The sequence below is a fragment of the Procambarus clarkii genome, chromosome 79, assembly GCF_040958095.1.
Source record: "Procambarus clarkii isolate CNS0578487 chromosome 79, FALCON_Pclarkii_2.0, whole genome shotgun sequence".
Classification (NCBI taxonomy): Eukaryota; Metazoa; Arthropoda; class Malacostraca; order Decapoda; family Cambaridae; genus Procambarus; species Procambarus clarkii.
Window position 1 is genome coordinate 23318170 of NC_091228.1, and position 25608 is coordinate 23343777.

Consider the following 25608-nt stretch of genomic DNA (forward strand, 5'->3'; position numbering starts at 1 on the left):
TCCCTCCAGCCCTGGTAGCCTCCATTCCAGGCTCCGGGGCAGAGTCATCCTCCACGTCCTTCACCCCTCGAAGAAAAAGCAGAGTCCAAAAGAATGGCAGCAAAGAAGGGGATCCGCTGGGAAGACCCAGAAGCCTCGGCAGGAGGAACAGGCTCAAAAGTCTTTGTCATCATAATGAATGGGGGCAACCCCCAGAGCTGCCCGAGTCTCAATCCTAACTAAACCCTGCCCAAACTCCGAAACCCTCAGGCGTTTCAGCTCCTGAGGGTTTTGGAGTCTGCTTCTTTATTCCCTCCTGCAGCAGGGGTAAAGGAGCAGGGAGAACCACGCCAACCAGGGAATGGCTCGAGGGCGCGGGCTGAACCAAAGCCGAAGCGACCAACGCCCCCATGTCTGGGGGCGTTGGTCCAAAACGGGACAGCGCCAGGACATTAGAGCAGGCGACCAACCTAGCATGTTGTAACAACAAAAACCTACCATGCAACGTGACAGCTTCTTGACCCCTAAGACCTTTCAAAGAAGAATTGGCAAATTGGAGAACACGTCTTGCATGACTCTGGGTTGAAGGTGTGTTAACTCAACAAGCAGCATGACGGAGGCAAAACAGATGATTGTCACCCTGAGACAAGGGATACGAACACCCTTCAAACTCGTATAATGCGAGAGGGGGACTCGTGAAGCCATATCCATAGTAACCCCAGCCCCGATGGGGCTTTCCAGGGCCTGCAGGTTAATGTGTCCCTACTGGAAGCCCAGGCACTGGTACTTCAAAGCTGGTCAAACCCTGTCAATAACTGGGCAAACTGACCCCTGTGAAACGTGCAACCTCGGGGGCCCAGAGGAGGACCACCAAAAGGAACCTAGGTGTACTTAATCAGAAGCCAGGCAGCCCTCCACCAGTCAGGAAAGAACTCGAAAAGAAATGAAAACAAAACCCCGAAAGCACACAACAACAGGAGACGAGAGAAACACGGCTGCTGCTAGGTATACGAGCTGCTCAGCACTGTGCGCCACAACCAACTACAAACACTCCCTACTCAGGGCCAAATGAAAGCACCAAGACCCCCATTAACCCAAAGGGCGAGGACAATGCCAAGCGACAGCAACCCCTACGGGAGTGAGAACCCAAAAACCCCAGAGAAGATAACCTTAAGACTCCAAGGGAAGTACTTACAGGGCACCTAGGGATGAGAACTCTAAGCGCATGCAGCTCGAAATACAGCTCTCTCCTGGCCACCGCACCATCCACACAGCAGGCATAACTCCAAAGGCAAAATCCTGAAAGGAGATTGAGGCCAGAGGTAATGTCAGCCCCAGTCGGCTTCAGTCAACGAACTGTTGGGCAAGCAGCGGCTCTGGTGAGCAGAGCTGCTCATTCGCCTCCCCCCCCCTTCTGGAAAGGGAAGGAGGCGACTGAGCAGCGGCAAACGAGATGACATTTTGCTTGTTGCATTGTTTTTCTTGGCGGGAGTTCTTGGGCTCTGTTCGGACTTAGGTTGCAATTTTCTACCAGTTTATTTGGTCTAATTTGGGGATGCCTACCAAATTACCTCCTAATAGGGATGCCTACTTATTCTCATATCAGATATAGACAAAAATACAAGCAACAGCTTCATGTCATCCTTTGCAGATGACACAAAAATCAGCATGAAAATTACCTCTGCTGAAGACATTCAAAAACTACAAGCAGATATTAACAAAGTTTTCGATTGGGCAGCAGAAAATAACACGATGTTTAACAGCGATAAATTCCAGGTACTGTACTCAGGTACGGCAAAAATGAGGATCTGAAACACAATACAGGGTACAAAACACAATCGAATCTGCTCATAGTAGGAAAACAGCATGTCAAAGATTTGGGAATAATGATGTCCGATGACCTAACGTTTATGGAGCATAACCAAGCAAATATTGCAACAGCCAGAAAAATGATAGGATGGATTACGAGAACTTTCAAATCCAGGGATCCCATCACAATGGTTGTACTTTTCAAATCACTTGTGCTGCCCCATCTTGAGTATTGCTCGGTACTCACTTTCCCCTTCAAAGCAGGACAGATTGCTGAAATAGAGGGAATACAGAGAACGTATACGGCACGCACAGACGCGATAAAGCACCTAAATTACTGGAATCGTCTCAAAGCTCGCCAAATGTACTCACTAGAAAGGAGACAAGAGAGATACGAAATAATATACATGTGGAAAATACTGGAGAGCCATGCCCCAAATCTACGCAGTAAAATAACAACATACTGGAGTGAACGATATGGAAGAAAATGCAGAAAAGAACCAATGAAGAGCAGAGGTGCCATAGGAACAATCAGAGAAAACTGTATAAACATCAGATGTCCGCGGTTGTTCAACGTCCTCCCAGCGAGCATAAGAAATATTGCCGGAACAACCATGAATATCTTCTAGAGAAAACTAGATTGTTTTCTAAAAAAAAGTGCTGGACCAACCAGGCTGTGGTAGGTATATGGGCCTGCGGGCCGCTCCAAGCAACAGCCTGGTGGACCAAGCTCTCTCAAGTCAAGCCTCGCCTTGGGCCGGGCTTCGTGAGTAGAAGAACTCCCAGAACCCCATCACTGGCAAACATGAATATACTCTCAAAGAGTGGAGTTACATTGGCCATTGCTCCCTGTGCCTCTCTGAGCGAGTCAGGTTCTGGCTCGTGGTTCCCAGTATGCAAAACTCAATGTGACTGAACCCCCAGACTAATATAACATATATCAGTCTGATAGCTCCAGGGGAGCCTATGGGGCTCCCCACAGAAAGAGAGAAAGGAAAGAGCAATATATATACCCTGAACATGGAAGGCAAGGCAGAGAATTAGTCACAATAATGTGGCAGATAAATAATAACCCAACACACACTCACATGAATGTTGAGATCAGAGCTAAGCTGACAAATACATGGAGTGGTATTTATGTAATAATTCTGGATGTTACACCTCAACATAAAAAAAAAAAAACAGCATTGAATATAATGAAACCCCATTTTCTGTGACTCTGCGACTCTGGGTGAGTCCCCGAGTGCCACACAAAATCCAGCCAAGACCGAACCTGAGAGGGAATCAGATGGGACTTCTTCCAGTTCACCAGGAACTCGAACCTGGCGAGCTGGGACAGAACTAAATCCCTGGCAAGCAGACAAGCGGAGGATGCAGATGGGCCACAACGACCTGGGTAAGGCGTGTGAACACGCGAAGTGCCAGATTCAAGCCGAAAGGAATGCAATGAAAGCAGTAACCCTGACGTCCCACAACAAAACCTAGCCAGACCCTAAAACCCACGTGAATCAGGACGTGACAATATGCATCCTGGAGGTCCAGGGTCATCATCAAGTGCCCAGCTCCAAGAGAAGCCAAAACTGGGACAGAGTAATCATCCAAAAGAAGAGGCAATAGACCCAGGGGTTTAGACAGGGCAAGTCAAGAATGAATCTCAGATCTGCACAGTCCCGTTTCAGGACTGGAAACAGACAGGAAACCCACTTGAGGGACGTCATCGTTTCGACCATGCCCAAGAGCACCCACTCCGAGACGACTTGACAGAGCGCAGGAGGAGAGGTCTGCCCCGCCAGCCCCGAAACCCCCAAAAGAGGCGAGGCCAACACCATTGCAAACCATCGGAAACGACCCGAAAAGCTCACAAATCGTGAGACCAGGCTTGAGCGCACAGTACGAGCCTTCCCCCATCGCCCCGTCAATGGGACACCAACCAGACGAAGTCAGGTCCGAGGGCAGCACCGAAACTGGCGCCATTGGCCTACCCCAGGAATTATCAGGAGGAACCACAAGCCCTGGCATGACCCTTCATGGAAGACCCCCCCCCCAACCCCCGGGAGAACCAACAAGTCCAACATGGGACAGCAAATAGAAGAAGCTGCCTGCAAATACTACACCACCGCAGAATCCACAAACAGCAAAGGACAAAAAAGCAACGAAAACCGAAGAGCCAGGGCCCAAGTAGATTCTAAGGGGGTTGCGAGCACCGCTTGCGTGCACCGAGACATGAGACTACAAGCAAAAAAACCAGCGTTGAATGTAATGAAACGCCATTTTCTGGGTGAGTCCCGGAGGCTCCCCGGAGTTATCCAAGCTAAATGGATACGTATAACTTTCTGGCATCAGTCAAAGTGCTAGGAGTTCTTGCCTACCGAGGACCACGAGCCAGAACCTGGCCCCCTCAGAGAGGCATGAGGAGCAATGGCCTATAGAAACCCCCTTGTGATTGGGAACATTCTATGTCTGCCATCGACTGGGACAGGCACCCAGAAAGGTAGGCGCCCCAAAACAAACCCCCTATTCTGGTGAAATTATTGCTACCGAAAGCCGAACAAGTGGACAGAACTCGCCAAACAAAATTATCAAACTAGCATGACGGCATCACGTCGCCGCGCCACCGTCTGCGCAACCCCTCCCTTCCCAAGAGGGGGAAGGGCGAGCCCCAGACCCTCCATGCCGGCGATCCAACTGGCAGTTCTTAGGCTGGATGTCAAAATACGCGAAAAACGCCGCCGACCGGATGGAGGGAGGGAGGGATGCCGGGGAGCCTCTGGGACTCACCCAGAAAATGGCGTTTCATTACATTCAACGCTGGTTTTCTGGGGGAAGCCCCGTCGGCTCCCCGGAGCTACCTCACCAAAGATAAGTAAAACAGGGAAGGAACCGGGAGGCGGATACCACACGTCCTAACTGAACAACCAAAACCAGAGACAAAACAAAGACCAAAACAAGAAGAAAAAGACCACCCAGGCCAACGACCAGGACGGCCCCAAAACTCAAGAGCAGGCCAGAGGGGAACAACGCCCAGGACAGCATGTGGAATGAGCAGAAGGAACCACAACACTGAACGCGAGCAGGAGCGGCTCTGCCAGCACCACCCAACATGAGGTGACAGGACAATCCCAGACAAGGGTCCCAGAACAACCCCGAAGGGAAGACAAACCAACCCTATCAAAGACCGAAGGACCCTTCGCAGTGACAGGAAAACCACACACCGCCCCCGAGACGAAACACGCAGGTGGGAGACCAATAACGAACCCACCTGTGCCGACACAAATGACGAGAAACGAACACCACGATCGAAAGCGCAAAACGCGAATCTAAAAACAGCGACCCCGCAACCCAAAGGAGAAACAGAACCAGCTCCAGCAGGGAAGAATGATACACACATTCCCGAGGCATCCAAGAGGAGAACTACCGAGGACGAGAACCACAGGAAAGCAAACACACCAGGTCTGGAAAAGGAACAAAGAAAAACTGAAACCAGGACCAGAACCCAGCAAACCCGGTTCCAAGAAAAGGAACCAGGAAGGCAGGAGCGGCAGACCGAAAAGTCCAATAAATAATAAATGGAATGCACTAGGAAGTGATGTGGTGGAGGCTGACTCCATACACAGTTTCAAATGTAGATATGATAGAGCCCAGTAGGCTCAGGAATCTGTACACCAGTTGATTGACAGTTGAGAGGCGGGACCAAAGAGCCAAAGCTCAACCCCCGCAAGCACAATTAGGTGAGTACAGGAGCACCAAACAGGATAATCAAGAAGCACTGACCCAGATACACAAAAAAGTGTAGCATGGGGGAGGAAAAACGGAAATAGATAAGGAAAACCATGAATACGGCCCAAGGAGTGGCCGGGAATTAACGCACACGACCAACCACAAAATGTGTAGAGGAGCGCGTACATACCTGAGGGACCTTACGGACAGTAGGGTGCAGTCAGGCACCGAAGATAGGCAAGGAAAGTGTCCAGACAGGGAAAAGACCCAGGGGTCGACAACGAAAACAAAAGCACCGAAATGCGGGGCAGAGCCCCACAGGACAACAAAGAACAAAAGATGGACAAAACAGGCACTGAAGACACAAGCAAGGTGACCAAACACCACACCAAACACCCCGGTCAGGAGCCATCGACGCAATCCCGCCAAGCGTGGAAGAGTAAACAAGGATGGAACAGTGAACAAGGGTGGCGGAGTGAGTAGAGTATCCCAAGAAGATACTCGCTCCAAACGCATGAGCCTAACTAGAGAAGCAAAGCTCTACAAAGTACCAACGATGGAACTCAAACCGTTCCATACGTCCAAGGAAAGGTCCTGCCAACCTGTGGAGAACTGTGAGGCGGCGCCCAAGCATATAACCAGCAGAGTAGCGAAGAATAACTAGACTACCTGCAAGTGTGGTCTAGAACAGACATGCGAGACACCGTACCGACACTCAGAGCGCCCAACCCGCACCATTGCCCGCCAAAATATCACCCGCAACTACTGTATACTGTTATGATCTCAGCCTGCAGGAGAAACGAGTCTCCCTCCTTGAGAGTTATTCATCAAGCCTGACCTGATTAGAAGGTCTAGCAAATATTGAGGTAATAACCCATATGTAAAATAGTTGTTTGGATATGTATAACAGTTTGAGATTATGGGCAATGAAGGAGAAAACAGATAAATGACTGGCGAGGAGATGTGGACATTTTGCTGGAGGCGTGAGGCTCGCTTCCGGAGGACCTTGACCTCACTTGAGTGCCAGACATCGCAGGGGAAAGCTGCGCTCCGTTGAGCTCCCGTCAGAAGGGAACCCCTAGTGATATATCTCTAAGAGAAGAGAAGTGTGCAGACGTGCCAGCTGTGGAATTGAGCTGAGAACGTTGTGGTGTCAAGTCTTGGACGGCGAGGAGAGTTTAATAAGCTGCTCAGAGGCATTTTCGTGGGCTGTGTGGAGCGCCCTGACCAGACGCCGTCAGAGGGAAAGCGCCCTCGATCAGTTAATCTGTGGTAAGCACGATATACGCCAGTTCATAGTGATTGCTCGTAGTTGGTCGTGTGCCCAGCGACAGTAGCGATGTTTATTTATAAGTTAGACATGTTTTAATAAGGCAGAAGGCCTGAAATAGGAGAGTGAAGAGGGAGGAGCACGGAGCGACGTCCGTTCCCTCTGAGCTCTGACGGACGACTGAGGGAGCCCGGCTCCTGACGGAGGAAGACCCTCCCAGCGAGTGAGGACCGCCGCCGGGCGAGGTGGAGTATGGACCCGCCCAAAACGGGGGAGTACACTCTCACTGTATGTAGAGAACAGATAGAGGTTTGAGGCAAGCATATTGTGTGGTTATTTTTGTTTATGTGTTAAAGGGGAACGTTTTATTGGAGTGTCGATGGGTTGCAGGTTTGTCTTTGGGGAAGAAGTTGCTGAGAACTTCGAAGCCAGCCTAGATGAAGTAATTGATGAGACTCCAAGGTAGTGAAGCAGAGGACCTCGAGCTGTGAGGAGAAGCAGTGAAGAGGAGTGTCACGTGCTTCTGTAGAGGTGGTGTAGCAGCCAAGAGAGCTGTGGAGGAACCTAGCAGAAGGGTGAAGCACCGTAGTTACTCAAGGAAACTTCATGATAGCAGCCTGGAGAAGCTGCAGAGGATCCTGGTAGTGAAGCCCGGAAGAACCTAAAGATATTAGGGTAGTGAACTTCCAGAGGTGGAAGGGAAGTACTGGTGGATTACTTGTAGGGAGTTGATAGTGTTTGATTGTCAGTAGCGTGCAAGACGCAGTGAGAGGTGGGTGATTGTTGGTATTCTGATGTCAAGGAGTGTTTTATACTGAAGTTTAGAGTTACAGTCGTAGGCTGGATTACCTACAGATGTATGCATTCCAGGACTGACAGTGATCGATTGATCATTGTTGTGTATCAATGAACATTTATACTGATATATGTTATTGCATTCAAATGCTGATTTTCTATATATATATTATCTTGCTGATGGTGTAACAGCGTATGTAGACTTGATCAACTTGAGGAGGTTGATAGTATCAGGTGGTGAACCAGGAGATAGGATACCACTTGATAAGCTGATAATAGAGTTCTGATGGTGTTGGAGTGCAACCTGATTGTAATATTATAGAGTATAGGATTCATTATTGTTATATGTGTGTATGTATCGTGTATGTGCTTTGTCCAGTAAATGTATCACAATTTGCTGGTGTTTGCCCTTGTCCTAGTGAGGCTTCCCATGAAATAGTACAGAAGAAGAGAGAGAGAGAGAAAGAACCAGGAACCACTGCTGTGGGCAGGGTAAGAGGTAATACTAGTAAGTCATAGGGGATTGAGGAGATCAGATCTCATAAGGAGAGAGTGGGGAGTCACAGCGGCTCGAGTGGGTGTGTGTGCACGTGACAACGAGGCTAAGTGTTGGAGCCGCATCCCCTAAACGTGTGACGTTGAGCCCCTCTCCAAGAGCCAGAAGTGCAAGGGTGATCTCCTAGTATAAACACTCTACCGAGTTGTGGGTTGGGTTGTCCGTAGAGAAGGATCAACGACGACAACACCACCAACCCACAGAGTCTATAAGAATACGCAACAAAAGATAAGTAGTTCCTTAGTGTTTGTGTTTATTGACCAATCCCCACGAAACAATAGAAACTGGGATAGTGGCACAAGCCACCCTTGTGGCACATTGTGAGCACGAAACAACGGGCATAAAAGGGATAAGTGCAGAATCAGGAAAGACCGGAGGAATGACAGGCACGGTAACAGGCCCGGTGATGCGCGGAACCAATTACCACGTACCGTGGTGGTGGGGCCCCACGATTGGTGCACGGGCGGGTTGGACATGTATGTTTGTGGGAATGGATAGTAAGAAACAGTAGCTGCCTCGCATGGGCCAATAGGCCCTCCGCAGGTCCACTGTACTTCTGTCCATATGTTTGCACGCGCAAGGGACACAGGAGGTAGTGAGCACCCAAAGGAGCCACAGACACTAAAAAGAACGTGATTAATGTCAGAGGGAAAGGAAGCAAAAAGCACCAAAAAGCCATGTGGAGGAGGCAGACGCCACCCACAGGAGCAAACGTGAAGACAGAGCCCAGAAGGCTCAGGAAACTGCACAACTGTCAACTGACAGAAGAGGAGGGGCCCAAGAGCCAGAGCTCAACCCCCGCAAGCACAACTAGGCAAGCACCCCACCAAAAGTGAGAACCAGCACTAGGCCAACAGAAGCGCCAGACATGACAACCTCACCTGCAGAGCAGACACACAACCATACCACAACACAGGCGAGCCAAGTAACATACTAGGAGCAGCGCTAAAGGTGTGCCCGAAAGCCATGCATACTCGAGGCAGTAGGCATAGTATGTACCGTTACCTGAATAAAATGCGAAGTCAAAGGAGAAATACGGCCAGAGGCGCGCGCCCTGCAGAAGACGAAGCAGTACAGAGGGTGAGGCGGCGCCACGCCAATCCATCCCACATCAAGAAGCAGAGGAAGAACAAAGTGACACCCCCAGATATAAATCCAGAACACCCTCAGCATCCAGAGGGCCACGACTGGAGGGAGAAACGAGCAGAAGCCATAGAAAACCATGAGAAACGACGCGAACACACGAGCATACCGCCCGTAAACAAACGCCACACCGCGGCCCCAGCACACGAGGTACGAAACGCACCACCCGTCCACCGGGAGGCGTGGCTCGTACACCAGGCGGACACACAAATCTTACACACAATGTACAGACATCGTACAAACACCAGGAAGGCATGCGGAACGAAGACAAAGAACGCCGAAACTGGAAGTAGAGACGACGCGAAAACAAAACAAGGGCGAAACGAAGCAAAAGAAAATAGATGATGGAAGGGAACCAACAAGGCCGACAAAAGACCCGAGGGAAACCACATCGAAAATCAACAGACGTTCCAATAATATTGGAAGGTACGAAGAGACTCGCGAACCAACGAGAACCATGACAAGCACCCCTGACCAAGGAACATGCAGGACAACGATACAAAGCGGTTTAGGCACTATGTACTAGGTCAATATAGAAATCCATCAATGTTTGTTTCACACCTTGTATGGATGTACCTTACCTGAACACTTTTTTTTTTTTTTTTGAACAGCATTGCGACATAAGAGCGAAAAGGGGTAAGGAAAAGGGGGTGAAACACACCCCCATGAACGACGGAACCGACGAACCCAAAGGAACACGGAACCGAACCCAGGGAGGGGTATACCGAAAACAACAGGAACACAGAGGGAAGGAACAATCCCACTGAGGAACTGCCAGCCCCACACCAAGGTACAAAGACCCAAGAGGGGCCAAATGGGGCGAGGCCCCCAGGCAACCCCTCCCTAACCCCAGGAACCTCTACGGCATGACCCAAGCCGAGCCGCACCCCCAAAGCCCCAGCTTAACAAGGAAAAGCCGGGGCAGCCGTGCAAACACTAAGGAAGGGAGCCCCACTGGTCAGGACTCATACGGCACGGCTGGAGGAACCGACTTGAATGCCTCTGCCGCCACCCCGGAAGAGGAAACCCCCGAGACCGCCCGAGTCTCAACCCAACCAGACCCCGCCCCAACCCCGAAACCCGCCTATGGTTCGGAGCAGGAAGCAAGGGAGGAGTGTGTAGAACAGAAGGGGAAGAACAAGAAGCGGAAGGAACCAGAGTCGAAACGACCCCCACCCCCAAGTCCAGACCCCAACCACCAAAACGGGGCAGCCTCGGGGCATCTGGGGCCGCAAACAACCAAGAGCGTTGCAGCAACCTACATCCAGCAGCCGCCTGCACCCGATTATCAAGACCAGTGGCCTGGGTGAAGGAGAACGCGTACCGACAACAATCATCGGACGACTCCGGGTCACAAGAACAAGGACCCAACAGGCAGCATGGCGGAGGCACAACCGGTGAGTGTCACCCTGAGACAAGGGGACAGATCAACCGTCAAACTCACAGGACGCGAGGGGGACTCCGGGGACACACCTAGAGGACCACGGAGCCCCCGTGGGGTTTCCCAGGGCCCTTAGCCTTTGGTACACGCTAAGGGAAGCCCAGGCAGGGTACCGCGAACCGGTGCCCAAAACTACCAACAAACTGCTAAAGCTGAACCCCCGGGACATGTCCACTCACGGGGGCCAAGCGGGGAGTACCACCAACAGACGCATTCGAAAGAAAATCACCTAGAACAGGAAAGGGGGACCATAGTAAAGGCAGACCCCCCTCCAGGCAAAAACAAAAACAAAAGAAAAACCCCGAAAGAGGACAACGTACCCAGGCGGAACAGAGCCGGCCGCTGTTAATAGTGAAAAACTAGCTGTGCAGTACCCCGCGCCCCTACCAGTGACGAAAACTACCACCTACCCAGAGACAAACCAGGGCAACAAAACCCCAGCCGACTCCAAGGGTGGCCCAGTACCAAGCAGTAAAGGACACAGCGGAGGTAGAATCCAAGGCGACTTGTGGAAGGTAGCCCCAAGCCCCAAGGGCAGTACTTACAGGGCACCTAGGGAAGATAGCCCCTAGGCGCATGCAGCCCGAGTACCGTGGAATCTTACTCCTGGCTCACACCCCACCGGTAGAGACAGTCCACACCACAAGGCACAGAACTGAAACAAAAACCGGAGCCAGAGGCACTCGACCAGCCAGTAATCCCATCAGCCAAGAACTGCCAGTTGGATCGCCAGCGTGGAGGGTCTGGGGCTCCCCCTTCCCCCTCTCGGAGAAGGAGGGGGGGGGGGTTGCACAGACGGGGGTGCGGCGACGTGATGACGTCATGCTAGTTTGATAATTTTGTTTGGGGAGTTCTGTCCACTTGTTCGGCTTTCGGTAGCAATAATTTCACCAGAATAGGGGGTTTGTTTTGGGGAGCCTACCTTTCTGGGTGCCTGTCCCGGTCGATGGCAGACATAGAATGCTCCCAATCACAAGGGGGTTTCTATAGGCCATTGCTCCTCGTGCCTCTCTGAGGGGGCCAGGTTCTGGCTCGTGGTCCTGGTAGGCAAGAACTCCAAGCACTTTGACTGATGCCAGAAAGTTATACATATCCATTCAGCCTGGATAGCTCCGGGGAGCCGACAAGGCTCCCCCCAGAAAACAGAGACACCAAATCCCGCAGGATCAGCGCAAACAGCTTCAACAAGGCAGATCACACACATGCCGCTGAGACCAAGGCACCAGACCCAGGTGCCTTGGGGTCCACATCCTCCTCAAGCCAATCCAAGAATAGCACCAGGAGGAAAAAGAATTGCAAGACCAGAGCCAACAGGCCACAAGCGTGCAAATTCTCAGCAGCCAGTGCAGCTGAAAGGGTGGGAGCCTGCACGATGCCGACATCCCGAGGAAGGGCAAGGGCAAACGAGCATGCATCGAGGTGATCAAACTCGCCTCCCAGGTAAACTTGGACCACTGTCAGAGTCTCATGCCACTCAATCATGCGGGACCGACAGAATATATGCCAAGCCTCCAATGAAAAACCGGACATTCCACTAGCCAGGACGACTCCGGAATCTCATAATGAACCCAGTAAGGAAATGAAGTTTCAAACCTGAATGAAGATGGATTCATTAAGGAGGTGTAATCTGGGTTGCACATGAGGTAAGCCCCAATGGCGTCCCGCACCTCATGAGGCAGGATGCGGGAAGCCGAAAACCTCTGGATGGACGGGACCGATGGACCCGAAGGGACACGGAACTGAACCCGGGAAGGGGCTGACACCGATGGAAAACCATGACATCAAGGAAAACACCTTTCCTTGTAACAGCAAGGCCTGGTCAGAGGGTACAAAAACCCAAGCGGGGTCCAACGAGGCCTAAGGGCCCCCGAGTCAACCCCTCTCCAGTCCCGGGGGAGGCCTAAGGGCCCCCGAGTCAACCCCTCTCCAGTCCCAGGACCTGGGGCCGAGCCATCCCCCAAAGTCCTAGCCTAAAAGAAGAAGCCAGAGCAGCTGGAAAAGCAGGAAGGAAGGAAGGGGGCCCACTGGTCAGATCTAAACGCTTCGGCAGGAGGAACCGGCCCGAATGCCTTCGTCGTCACCCCGGAAAGGGCATCTCACGAGACCGCCCGAGTCTCAAAACCAACTAAACCCTGCCCCGACTCCGAAACCCTCAGACGCTTTGGAGCTGGAAGCAGGGAAGGGAGGACCATAACGAACCACAGCAGAGGAAGGATTAAGGGACGCGGACTGAACCAAAGTTGAAGCGACTAACACCCCCAAGTCCGAGTCCCTATAACCAATAAGGGGCAGCCTCGGGGTTTCCAGGACAGCAACCAACCTAGCATGCTGCAGCAACTTAAAACACGCATGCAACGTTTGAGCTGCCTGCACCCGGAAAGTGTCATCAGTTGACTGGGTGTACCGAGTCACAAACAAGCAACAAACTCGCAGGACTCCGGGTCGAAGGTGTCACCGACCCAGCAGGCAGCATGATGGAGGCAGAAACGATGAAGGTCACCTGGAGAGAATGGAGACTCTTAGATGGAACTCGCTCTAAGGGAAGCCCAGGCAGGGCACTGCGGTACTGCTAACATGGCGCCCAAAATTACTAACAAAACGTTTAAGGCTGCCCCCTCCCCCCTGGGACATGTACACTCACAGGGGGCCTAGCAGGGGACCACCAAGATACAATAAGGTGAGACCAAAATCAAGGGGGAGAACCATCCACTAGGCAAGTAAACAAAAATAAAAGATCCCGTAAGAGGACAACGTAGCCAGGCAGAACAGAGCCGGCAGCTATGAGAGGTGACAACTAGCTGCACTGTACCCTGCACCCCAACCAGTGACGAATACTACCCGCTACCCAGAGGCAAATAGGGGTGAATGGAACACCCCCAGCTGACTCCAAGGGCGTCCAATCACAAAGCAGCAAAAGACCTTGCGGAGGTAGCCCCCAAGGTGACTTGTGGAAGATGGCCCCCAAGCCCCAAGGGCAGTACTTACTGGGCACCTAGAGAGAGTAACCCTAGGCACATGCAGCCCGAGTAATTGTGAATACATTGGAACCTCGAGTGACGAGCGACTCCAGTTATGAGCAGTTTGAGTAACGAGCGAGCCACTCGCAGAAAATTTGTCTCGATTGACGAGCTTTCGCTAGATTAACGAGCAAACCATATGGTGCTTCCTAGCTTTCCTGCTAGTTCTCGGACACCTCCGACGACGGTGTTGTTGTTTCGCAAGACGAGCGTTTCACATGACGAGCTCGGTGCCAGAACGGATTAAATTTGTTAATCGAGGCACCACCGTATACTCCTTGCACGCTCTCCACCAAGGACAGCACCACACCACAAGGCACAGGACTAGAAATCGGGAGCCAGATTTGCACAACCTTGCCAGCCTCACATCAGCCTCAGAACTGGGGTGTGGATAGCCGGTGCGGGGGTTTGGGGCACCCCCTTCCCCCTCCCGGGGAGGGGGAGCTGCGCAGACAGCGGTGCGGTGACATCATGCTCGTTTGCTCATTTTCATTTGGGGAGTTCTGTCCACTAGTTCAGCTTTCAGTGGTAATTTCTGAACCAGAATAAGGGTTTGTTTTGGGGCGCTTACCTTTCTGGGCGCCTGACCTGGTCGATGGCAGACATAGAATGTCTCTAACCACACGTGGGGTTTTTATAGGCCATTGCTCCTCATGCCTCTCTGAGGGGGCCAGGTTCTAGCTTGTGGTCCCTGGTAGGCCTAGAACTCCATGTGCTCTGACTGATGCCAGGGTCTAATACATTCATATCAGCCTGGATAGCTCCAGGGAGCTGAAGGGGCTCCTCCCAGAAAATACACTAGCTTATTGAAAATGCATACAATATAGGGACATGGGAATAAAGTTTAGGACTGCTGAGGGCCAAGACAAAGGCAGTCGTAAGAAAGACAAAAAGATTTACCTGGTATTGTAATCAATAATTGGGTTTTCAGGCTTCACTAAATGCTCATAGACTGTCTCTCCCTCCGTGTTGATGACTGTTATGCGGGTGAGCTCGTTGCCAGCCGTAGTGTAGCACATCTCACAATCTTAAAACAACAACTATCTCAGTTATGTGAACCAATCACAAGCAGAACAAAAAATAAAGAAAACACAAAGACAAATTCAACAAATATATAAGGCAAGTAAAGGAATAAAACACCTTTAAGTCCCTCTAGATATCTTTCCTCAAGTGTTTCATCAGGTTCACCTGTATTTTAAGATGGCATATAAACTGTTTATCACGTGCTCACTATCACTCATATAGAGCTACATCTCACTCCACTGTTGACACTGATAAGTAAGCACACATATTAACATGTTAGGTACAGTGGCTACCTTGCTCTCGTACACTTACTGTATTTACATGTTAGTTACAGTGGTTACCTTGCTCTCGTACACTTACTGTATTTACATGTTAGTTACAGTGGTTACCTTGCTCTCGTACACTTACTGTATTTACATGTTAGTTACAGTGGTTACCTTGCTCTTATACACTTACTGTATTTACATGTTAGGTACAGTGGCTACCTTGCTCTCGTACACTTACTGTATTTACATGTTAGTTACAGTGGTTACCTTGCTCTCGTACACTTACTGTATTTACATGTTAGGTACAGTGGTTACCTTGCTCTCATACACTTACTGTATTTACATGTTAGGTACAGTGGCTACCTTGCTCTCGTACACTTACTGTATTTACATGTTAGGTACAGTGGCTACCTTGCTCTCGTACACTTACTGTATTTACATGTTAGTTACAGTGGTTACCTTGCTCTCGTACACTTACTGTATTTACATGTTAGTTACAGTGGTTACCTTGCTCTCGTACACTTACTGTATTTACATGTTAGTTACAGTGGCTACCTTGCTCTCGTACACTTACTGTATTTACATGTTAGATACAGTGGCTACCTTGCTCTCGTACACTTACTGTATTTACATGTTAGGTACAGTGGCTACCTTGCTCTCGTACACTTACTGTATTTACATGTTAGTTACAGTGGCTACCGAGCCTCACACATCTCATACACTTCAAGTTTCCTCTCAATGAGAAAATCAGTAGGAGCAGTGAGGAGGTTTCGAACCTATGGTTTGAGTACTCCCAAGCACACGTCTTAGACCACTACACCACGACATGGTAAAAGCATTTCAGCCTTGGATTCAACTGAATCCTCTAAGGTTGCTGAGGCTTCCACTGAAGCCAGAAATCAGGGTTTCACGTAATGCCCCCATGTCGGGTTTGCCGTCTAGGAATTGTACCTCCAACGCTTCCCTCCAAATGCACAAAGAAATCACATTAATTTAATGTGATTTATCAATGAGAAAATCAGTAGGAGCAGTGAGGAGGAGAGAGGATTCAGTTAAATACCAGGTTACAATGCTTTAACCATGCCGTGATGTAATGGTCTAAGGCGTGTGCTTGGGAATACCCTGAGCATAGGTTCTAATCCTCCTTATGGCTCCTATCAACTTCTTTGTGTATTTCGTATCAATGTAAATACTCGACTGTCAGCTACTCAGAATTTTTTTTTTTCAATACAAACAGTGGTAAATTTTTTGAATATATTTGGAAGACATTAAGAAAGCTGAATGTAACTGTAGAACATGGAATACGCACAGTGATTTAACTAATCATGAAATTAGTACAAAATTTTTAATTGAAATTTAACAAATTGAAGGAAACTAAGTGTTTGGTAAACGAAAGGAGTTTATAGTGGTGCATATGCTAGGGAATTACTCATATCTTATCTACCCACAAAACAACTCGTTGAAGCATTTGTCAAAACAACAGTTTTATAATATTTGTCATCAGAGAATAATATTTGTTAAAACAACAGAGTTTTGGTCGAGAGAGCCAGTGTATAAATGGTAACAATTGTCGGGGGTGACTTGAATAAGCCAACACCCGTAAACACTAAGCCAGGCCACCAATGTGTCAATACCAGCACCTGTAAACACTAAGCCAGGCCACCAATGTGTCAATACCAGCACCTGTAAACACTAAGCCAGGCCACCAATGTGTCAATACCAACACCTGTAAACACTAAGCCAGGCCACCGATGTATCAATACCAGCACCTGTAAACACTAAGCCAGGCCACCAATGTGTCAATACCAACACCTGTAAACACTAAGCCAGGCCACCAATGTGTCAATACCAGCACCTGTAAACACTAAGCCAGGCCACCAATGTGTCAATACCAACACCTGTAAACACTAAGCCAGGCCACCAATGTGTCAATACCAGCATCTGGTCAACTGGTGCCCATAACACTTTGCATATTAGTGGCTTTATTTCATATATATAATTTATCTACCAACAAATAAGCCACTGTTCCATGTTTCAATGTATATTGTATAAATCAAAACTAATATTATTAATGTATTATATATTAAGTAAACGAGTCCTAAGCTGTGCATGTTAAGAGTAATATCAGGAAAGAGGGTTAAGAGGAATGAAGAGCCTTAACATGATCATTGCTCATACAACCTGCCACATGCATGACCGTTACAGACAACAAATTACTCACAGCAACCCAAGAAAACCCATGAAAACAGGCTGTTCGTGCTGCTGTCAAACTGTATCTCTTCCCGTCCCATTTCTCCACCCACAATTTCACCGAGACAATATCCTTCCCTACAAACTATCTGTATAAATCCCAAGAGCTTCCAACACATCTCTCTCTCTCTCCACAATTATTTCAATTCCTTTCTCTCTCTGTATTGCCATTACTTTGCTTTTATATATTCAGTCTCATACTCACATACCAAGTAAACTTTCAACACAGCTATTTAAGTTTCTACTAGAATGCCTGCATCTCCAGCATACATCAACATTAACATACTCCATATACTGGCTACTCTCATAACCTTCTTTATTTAACAATTATTGAAAATGAAAACAGCAAGGAGGATAAAAATCCTACACTAATACTCGGTTCAATAACTACTCAAAATCCCTCGCAAATAAATTTTAGTATACAATGACAAATGTCAATTATGAAATCATTTATAAAAACATTGCCAACTATATAAGAAGGCACATCTATTGATTACCTAAGGCATATACTCCATGGTCATTTCCTCTGGTGTCTTTGGGAAGAGTTCTGACGTAACCACGCAGGTCGTTGGGATTATAGTTCTGGGAAACGTGTGTAGTGGCCTGACAACATCCTTCAGATTCCAGATCTCCTCCACAACAGGAATATCGCGCCTCAAAGCCGCTGTAAGTTCTGCGTTTGTACGCACGACCCCAGTGATGAACGCAGGGACCCGTGCACTTGGGAAAACCCCATTTGTCAACCATGTAGAGAACAGAACAACGATCACAATAACGTTCAACGGAACTTGGACTCACTTTCTTGCGGGTGTCAATCTGCATTGAGAAAACACGATTAATTAACCCATTCCATAATATAGGAAGGATTTATCAACATTACCTAAACAAGTGGACCACAGCATTATTGAATACTTATTGTAAACTCATAAACATGCAAAATACTTTAAATGTTCTAAATACCATTTTATTATATAAACATATACTGTAAAAGTTTTAAGTTAGGCAAGCTGCTGTTATCATAGAATTAATAGACCACATTTTCATGGATTACTACAGTATAAAGACAAATCAGATCCAGCTACAAGTATCATTTTATCTTGGACATTGACTGATAAATAGAAAATGGAGTACTATATTATAGCATACAGTACAATCATGCATGTTTGGTTCTAATATTTTTCCCTGCCAGAAAAGGAGGAGCCAGCTGCACCACCACCACTAGGGGGCCAAAAGAACAAAACCCTCATCACTGGGGAAGAGCATAAAGCTGCCAAACTCTATAAACTAAGATGAAGGAAACCAAAAACAAAGCCTTGAAGAAGCAATCCCAGACTGAAGAGGACATGGTGAAATGAGGAGGAGAAAGAAATGAAAGAACATTGTCCAAAGAGCATGCAGGCTCAGGTGACGCATGAGCAGGTCAGAGGTGAGACAAGGTGTGAGAGCCTGCGAAACGGAGCAGCGGCAGTGTCGACATTCTAATATAGGCTTCACTGGCTCTGCAAGTGCCACACGATTTTAGCTAACAGTATTTGGCATAGGACGTTGATCAAGAAAGACAGAAAAGAAAGACGAGCACCACCTGGCGAAAAGAGTGCCAAGAAACCACAAACTGCCATCTCGAGGAACCTCGCAGGTGGGACGCCCTTAATTGCCATATACAGTGGTGCCTCGATTAACGAATTTAATCCGTTTCAGCACCGAGCTCGTCATGTGAAACGTTCGTCTTGCAAAACAACAACAACATTGTTGTCGGAGGCATCCGAGAACCAGCAGGAATTCTAGAAAGCACCATGTGGTTTGCTCGTTAATGAAGCTAAAGCTCGTCAATCGAGATAAATTTTCTGCGAGTGGCTCGCCCGTAACTCAAAATGCTCATAACTGGAGTCGCTCGTCACTCGAGGTTCCACTGTATAGGATGATATCAGAAATAGCAGATGCATAGAGTGAAGGTCAAACCAGCAAGGCATGTCATTGGGCTGGCCCTCTGTAAGAGGCAGACACAGGAAAACAACGAAGGCCACCAGGGAGCCAAAAGGAGAGCCCTCCCCAATTTGGACAACAACCTGAACAGAATCCAGAGCAACAGCCAGACTGGGAGAAAGAGGTAAAAGGAACCCCTCACTGTAACCAGTCTAGCTGAAAGGCATCCACCACAAGAGCCTTGCAATCACAGAATGGCACCTCGTACAGTGGAGGGTGCCGAGACAAGGTTGACGCGAACCAATCCGTGGCCCCCAAATGTCCGACAAAGCCACAGGAAGGAAACGGCATCAACAGCCCACTCTATGGAAACAGGAAGGAAATGGGACTGACCGTCAGCAAGGACGTTGGACACTCCCTGCACATGAACTGCATGGAGAACCAAACCCTGAGAAGTAAGAAGAGGAGCAATCTGTAGGGTCCAGCTCCAAAGAAGCAGGCACCAAATTGAACCCATCAGGTTGAGACAATGAACCATGGGGGAACAGTCCGAATGGAGCCAGAGGATAGAGCCCAATGGAATCCAAACCCTCTGCAGTGCATACCACACAGTCGCAAACTCTCTGACAGCAATGTGCACCCAGGAAAGTAGAGGGGACCATTGCCCCTGACCAGCTTGATGAGTGCTGGCCACAAAGGCCCAACCGAGAGCCGAGGCATCCGTGAAAACATTAAGCGAGGGCGGAGGAAGACGCGAGGGAACTGAATCGCTAAAAAACCTGAAAAGGAAACTAGTAACACAGCACAAACCAGGCAGTGGCGAATGAGGCTGCCTTGGAGGGACCAGAACAACCTCTGGTGCTAAACTCTGCCAAGGGTAAACAAGGCAGGCAAAATTGCGGCTTCCGCAGAGCCACTCAAGCAACTGCCGAGTCATCTTGTTACGGACTCGTCACCCTTGTCAGGGGGTAGAGTGGCAGTTCCAGCACCATCTACGAGTCCGTACCCGAACTGTCCCGGAATCGTACGTAATATGGACAATGCCATCTGGTGGTGGCTATCTAAAACTTGCAAATGGCTAAAGATTCCTGCTTGGGTCAGCCAGAGGGGTCGTTGTGAGTGACCTCTGGTGAGGTGACGCATCAAGACCAGTGCCACCTAGTGTGTGCTACAGAGCACAATGTCAACTCCCCAGTGGGTTAGTAGTATTTCCTAGTTCTCCAGTACCGGTAAGGTCATTGATGATGTTTCGTGTCCACAGAGGTGACGTCTGGGGCAGCAGTACTGGAGAGGGCAGTTCATCTTGGGCAGTCCACGGTCTCCCCACATGGTCCTGGAAACGACCAAGTAAGCCGCCGCCGATGAAGCAGTGTGGTAGCTGCTAGTGATTTAGTGTTGAAAAGGATCGGCGTACCTTTGAGACTGGATTAGGGGAGAGACTGACAACAGGGAGGTGCCTGTTGAGTAGTGCTGCTAGCTGGTTGCTAGAGACTGCTGCCAGGGGATCGCTACCCCTGTATTGGTTTATGACCCCGCTCAGCGTGTGGCTGAGCTGGAGAGCGGTCGTTGGGGTACAGGCACCTCATAACACTGTCAGTGGGCTGGCCCATGTATAGGTGAACTCGCCGATGTTCTTCCCAGTAAGGTTGGATACGCTACTGGACAGTGAAGAAATACTGGGGATTGATGAACTCTGCACGTGAACACGTTTGATATCCTGAGCAAAAGGATTGTACATAGGTGTAGTAATAGCCAATCTGTTCTTTATATATTATTTATGGTGACGGTGCACATATATATATATACTTAAGGGTGGTGGAAAGATATTTAATACATTGACGAAAGGAACAGTGTTTTGTTCATCCCCTCCTTTTTTTATGCACTACATAGCCACTTTCTTGAAAGCGTACTACCGACTTGGGGTCGGATACTATCATTTTGGTTCTACCATCAAAGAACCCGGTTACGACCCATAGTGGCCGTAACACACCTCAAGCCAACTCAATACCAACAGACGGTGCCACTGCAGCCATGTCAAAGCTGCTGGAGGCAGGACGAGAGAAACCGACCAAGTCTCAAACGAAGCTCAGCAAAGACTGAACGTGGGACGGAACCAACTGGCACTTCCGCCAGTTCACAAGGAATCTGAACCTGGAAAGCTGGGAAAGAACAGCTTCTTGGCTAGCAGACACGAGGACTGGCTGGGAGCCCAAACCAGCCAGTCGTCGAGGTCGGCCAAGACCTGAACACCCAACAACTGAAGACGGGCAACGGCAATCTGAGCCAAGCATGCGAGTCCAAAAAAGTAGGACCTGAAAGAAGTAGGCCTGAAGCCCCCACAACTAAACCCAACCAATCTCTGAACCTCGGATGTATTGGGATGTGCCAATAAGCATCCCGGAGATCCAGGGAAATCATCAAGTATCTGCAATGAACTGTCACTCGTTACTTGTGCTTCTGGTCCCTGGTAGTCACAAACAGTTGCAAATGCAACTGATTAGACCTAAAGTATTAGAATGGAACAATTTCTGTGAAATAGCTTCACGGAGCCACTAGGAGAGTCCCCTGCATATGGGGGTGCTCTCCTAATAGCTTCACGGAGCCACTAGGAGAGTCCCCTGCATATGGGGGTGCTCTCCTAATAGCTTCACGGAGCCACTAGGAGAGTCCCCTGCATATGGGGGTGCTCTCCTAATAGCTTCACGGAGCCACTAGGAGAGCCCCTGCATATGGTGGTAGTGCTCTCCTAGTGGCTATTAGGATACTGAGCAGCCTAGGGGGTTAAGGCTTCCCGTTCACATATTACTCCCCTAAAATAAGTACAATTTAAAATGTATAATTGCTGACAAAACCAATAACTAACAAGTCACCAGTGTTTGAACATCTTTCCTAAGCCACCCTTTCCTTGCCATATACAACAAAATGTTAAGTATACCAATAAAGAGAAATAAGGTTGTAGTACAAGTGAGACAAAAGGCTCATACCGTCTTTATAATGGCCTTGCCCTTCTCCTCGGGGTCAGGATGTGGGTAACCATTCTGGTCAAGGAGCTCAGTCGACAGCAAATACTTTAACAAAAGCTTGTAGAATGCTTCTCCTAGTCATACATGGGAACACAACATTAATCAATTTATACACATTGAACTGGGAAATTTTATTCTTTGAAATTTTTATAAAGTTCTGTTAAAAAAAAAATTATCATACATGAAATCACTATAAACTGTAATTCTTTATAAACAGGCATTTAAGGTTTATAACATTTATAACGCTCAAATTGGCAGTATGCTATATCAATACAGTAGGTCACTTTTCAAAGTTATAATACTGAAGAAGGATAAGGACTTTCAAACTGACCTTTTAGACAGTCTTGGATATCAGATGTATTCTTTTTGGGTTTCTCAATGCTCCAGGAACCTCTCTGTCCTCCTCCTGCCAACACTGTGAAGTGAGACAATCTCACGTGGTTCGGGTTAGTAGGATGGGACTTTGTAACTTTGGACTGTGAGGGCGCACTCGAGGTTGAGGGATTTACAGATGATGATGATGGTTCTTCAACACACAAACTTTCAGCAACTGCAGAAAAGAAAAAAAGGCTTTAAATGTAATAATATGCCTCTTTCTTGAGGAGCCCCTGTGGGTTCCCGAAGCTATCTTGCCGAGACTGATTCATACTACAAGTCACATCAGTCATGGAAGTTGAATTTGGCCTTTCAGGGACCAGAGCCAGAATCTGGCCCCTCACAGCGGCACAGGGAGCACGTGACACTCTGCCCCCACCGGAAAAACCCTCCAGAAAGTCAGCGAAGCTTTACAAGCAACTGGAGGGTTGATAAAAAATTAAGCCTCAAAACCACCAAACAACTCTGCTGATAAATTCTGGTGCTGATGAACAATGCAACAATGAACCAAGAAGCCTAGAGGAAGGGAGGGGGGGGGGCAAGGAATCATGGAGCCACCCAGGCTCCTCTAGAAAGAGGTATTTCATTATATTGAGTGTTGAGTTTTTAGAGCTAGCTAACTAACCATAGAGAACAACCCAGTCCGGGAGACGTGGCCCAAAGCCAAACACGATTGGCTGGGACCAGAAACATTGACTAAATACCAGGCTGCCTGAACTCTGTTTGAGTGCCAAAAAACCCCTAAGTCTAAATATTAGCCAACGACATGTAGGTGACGACTGTAGCCAAAGACACATATCTGTGAATATCATAGGCCTGAGATGATGTTGAGCCACACTAGTCCCCTTCATGGAAATGGAACGGACGCTAGATAACCCATCCAAGAGAACATTGGGCACACCCTGCAAGTGAACCACATGAAAACTAAATCCCGAGAAGTCAAAAGCCAAGCCTCCTGAAGCATCCAGCTCCACAGGGAAAATGACCAAACTGACCCCTTTTGGTTCTGGCAACGAACCACCAGAAAGCAGCTGAGTGAAGCCGGAGCACTGAACCCAGAGGAAGCTGAATCTTCTTCAGGGGTGACTCACAGCCACAAACTCGACTACAGACCCTGGGTGGCCCTGTTGAGTTCTGGTCAACAGAACCAGAGACCTAACTCACGAGACTAGCCAAATGTGAACATACTGAGCAATACGGGAGGATGGACCAAGGAACTGAACCTCAGAAACCTGAAAGGGAAGCTGGCAAAGAAAGAGCCAATGTAGGGTGAGTGGGCCCCAAACCCGCTCGTCCCGGCTCGTTTAGGGAGCTGGTCGGCCGAGCGGACAGCACGCGGGACTTGTGATTCTGTGGTCCTGGGTTCGATCCCAGGCGCCAGCGAGAAACAATGGGCAAAGTTTCTTTCACCCTATGCCCCTGTTACCTAGCAGTAAATTAGGTACCTGGGTGTTAGTCAGCTGTCACAGGCTGCTTCCTGGGGGTGGAGGCCTGGTCGAGGACCGGGCCGCGGGGACACTAAAAGCCCCGAAATCATCTGAAGATAACCGTCCCAGGAGGGGCAATACAATGAACCAATATTCATTGGTTCATTGGTAATAAAGGAACCAATACAATGCCTGGAACCAAACCCCTGCCCAAGGGAAAGACAATGCAGGCAAAGTTCAGGTTCCTGCACAACCTCTCAACCAACTGGAGTCACCAAGGGCCTAGACAGTGATGAAGCTTCAGGCAGAGTAAAGCTGCCAGAGGCAGAAACAGGGAAAAGTGACCAAGTCCCAAATCAGGCCCAGCCATGTCTGAAGCTGGAATGGAGCCAACTGGGACATCCTTCAGCTTTCCAGGACACTGAACCTCGTGAGCTGGGACAGAACCAGATAGATCCCTGACCAGTTGACATGCAGACTGGTTGGGGACCCCACACCAGCCAGTTTATGAGACAGACCCCCACACACAAACCCACATGAGATGAAGCTGGGCCATAACGAACTGTGTCAATCTAGTAAGCACACTGGACGCCAGATTCAAACTGCAGGGAAGAACCCTAAAGAGGTAAGCCTGGTGCCCCACAACAAAATCTAGCCAGTCCCTGAACCCAGGATGTATAGGGACATGCCAATAATCATCCTTGAAGTCCAAGAACACCATCCAAGCTGCAGCCTGTGATAGCAGGTGAACTTGGGCCAAAGTGGCCTTGTGTATGTTCGGATAAGGAATTAAGGTGCTTAACCCAGAAAGATTGAGGATGTACTGTAGATCTGCATGTTGTTTTGGGACCGAGAAGAACTCGGACACCCACAGAAGGGACGTGGCCACCTTGATCACATCAACCAACACACAATGACACAAAGCAATGCCAGGGAGGACTCCTGACTCGAAAGACCCGACCCAAAGAATCAACTCTACTACGGCTGCAGGAAAAGACCAAAAAAAACAGCGTTGAATGAAATGAAATGCCATTTTCTGGGCGAGCCCCGGAGGTTCCCTGAAGCTATCCAAACTGACATGTGCCATATTAGCTTGGTGTAATTACCTAAGTGTAATTACCTAAGTGTAGTTACAGGATGAGAGCTACGCTCGTGGTGTCCCGTCTTCCCAGCACTCTTTGTCATATAACGCTTTGAAACTACTGACGGTCTTGGCCTCCACCACCTTCTCACTTAACTTGTTAAGTTAGTGTCATTAGTCCCAGGAGTTCTTCATGCCTACCAGGGACCACAAGCCCCTGAGGGGGACCTGGTCCCCCCTCAGAGAGGCGCAGGGAACAATGGTCATTATGAGCATTCTACATTTAGAGTATGTCATGTCTGCCACCCACCAGGGAGGACACCCAGAAAGTTAGGTAAACAATACAAACCCCCAACTGGTAAAAATTGCAACCTACGTCCAAAAAGAGCCAAAGAGCTCCCCCCTCCCCAAAAGAAAACAAACAAGCAAATCGTCACCCAACTAGCGCGCCCGCTCAGGCAAACCAGTGGCCCACCACCCCGGTTCATAGAATGATGAAAACCGCGGACCGGA

The 25608-nt window shown here is 48.9% G+C and overlaps 1 protein-coding gene across 1 annotated transcript in view; it reads right to left on the bottom strand.

Moving 5' to 3' along the window:
- The window catches only part of LOC138357610 (serine-rich adhesin for platelets-like), a 159563-nt gene that overhangs the window by 33914 nt on the left and 100041 nt on the right, over positions 1–25608 (bottom strand). Inside the window, 4 exon segments of the mRNA XM_069314602.1 lie at positions 14628–14754; positions 17764–18082; positions 22174–22286; positions 22544–22762. Of these exon segments, the coding sequence (XP_069170703.1) occupies positions 14628–14754; positions 17764–18082; positions 22174–22286; positions 22544–22762 (778 nt within the window).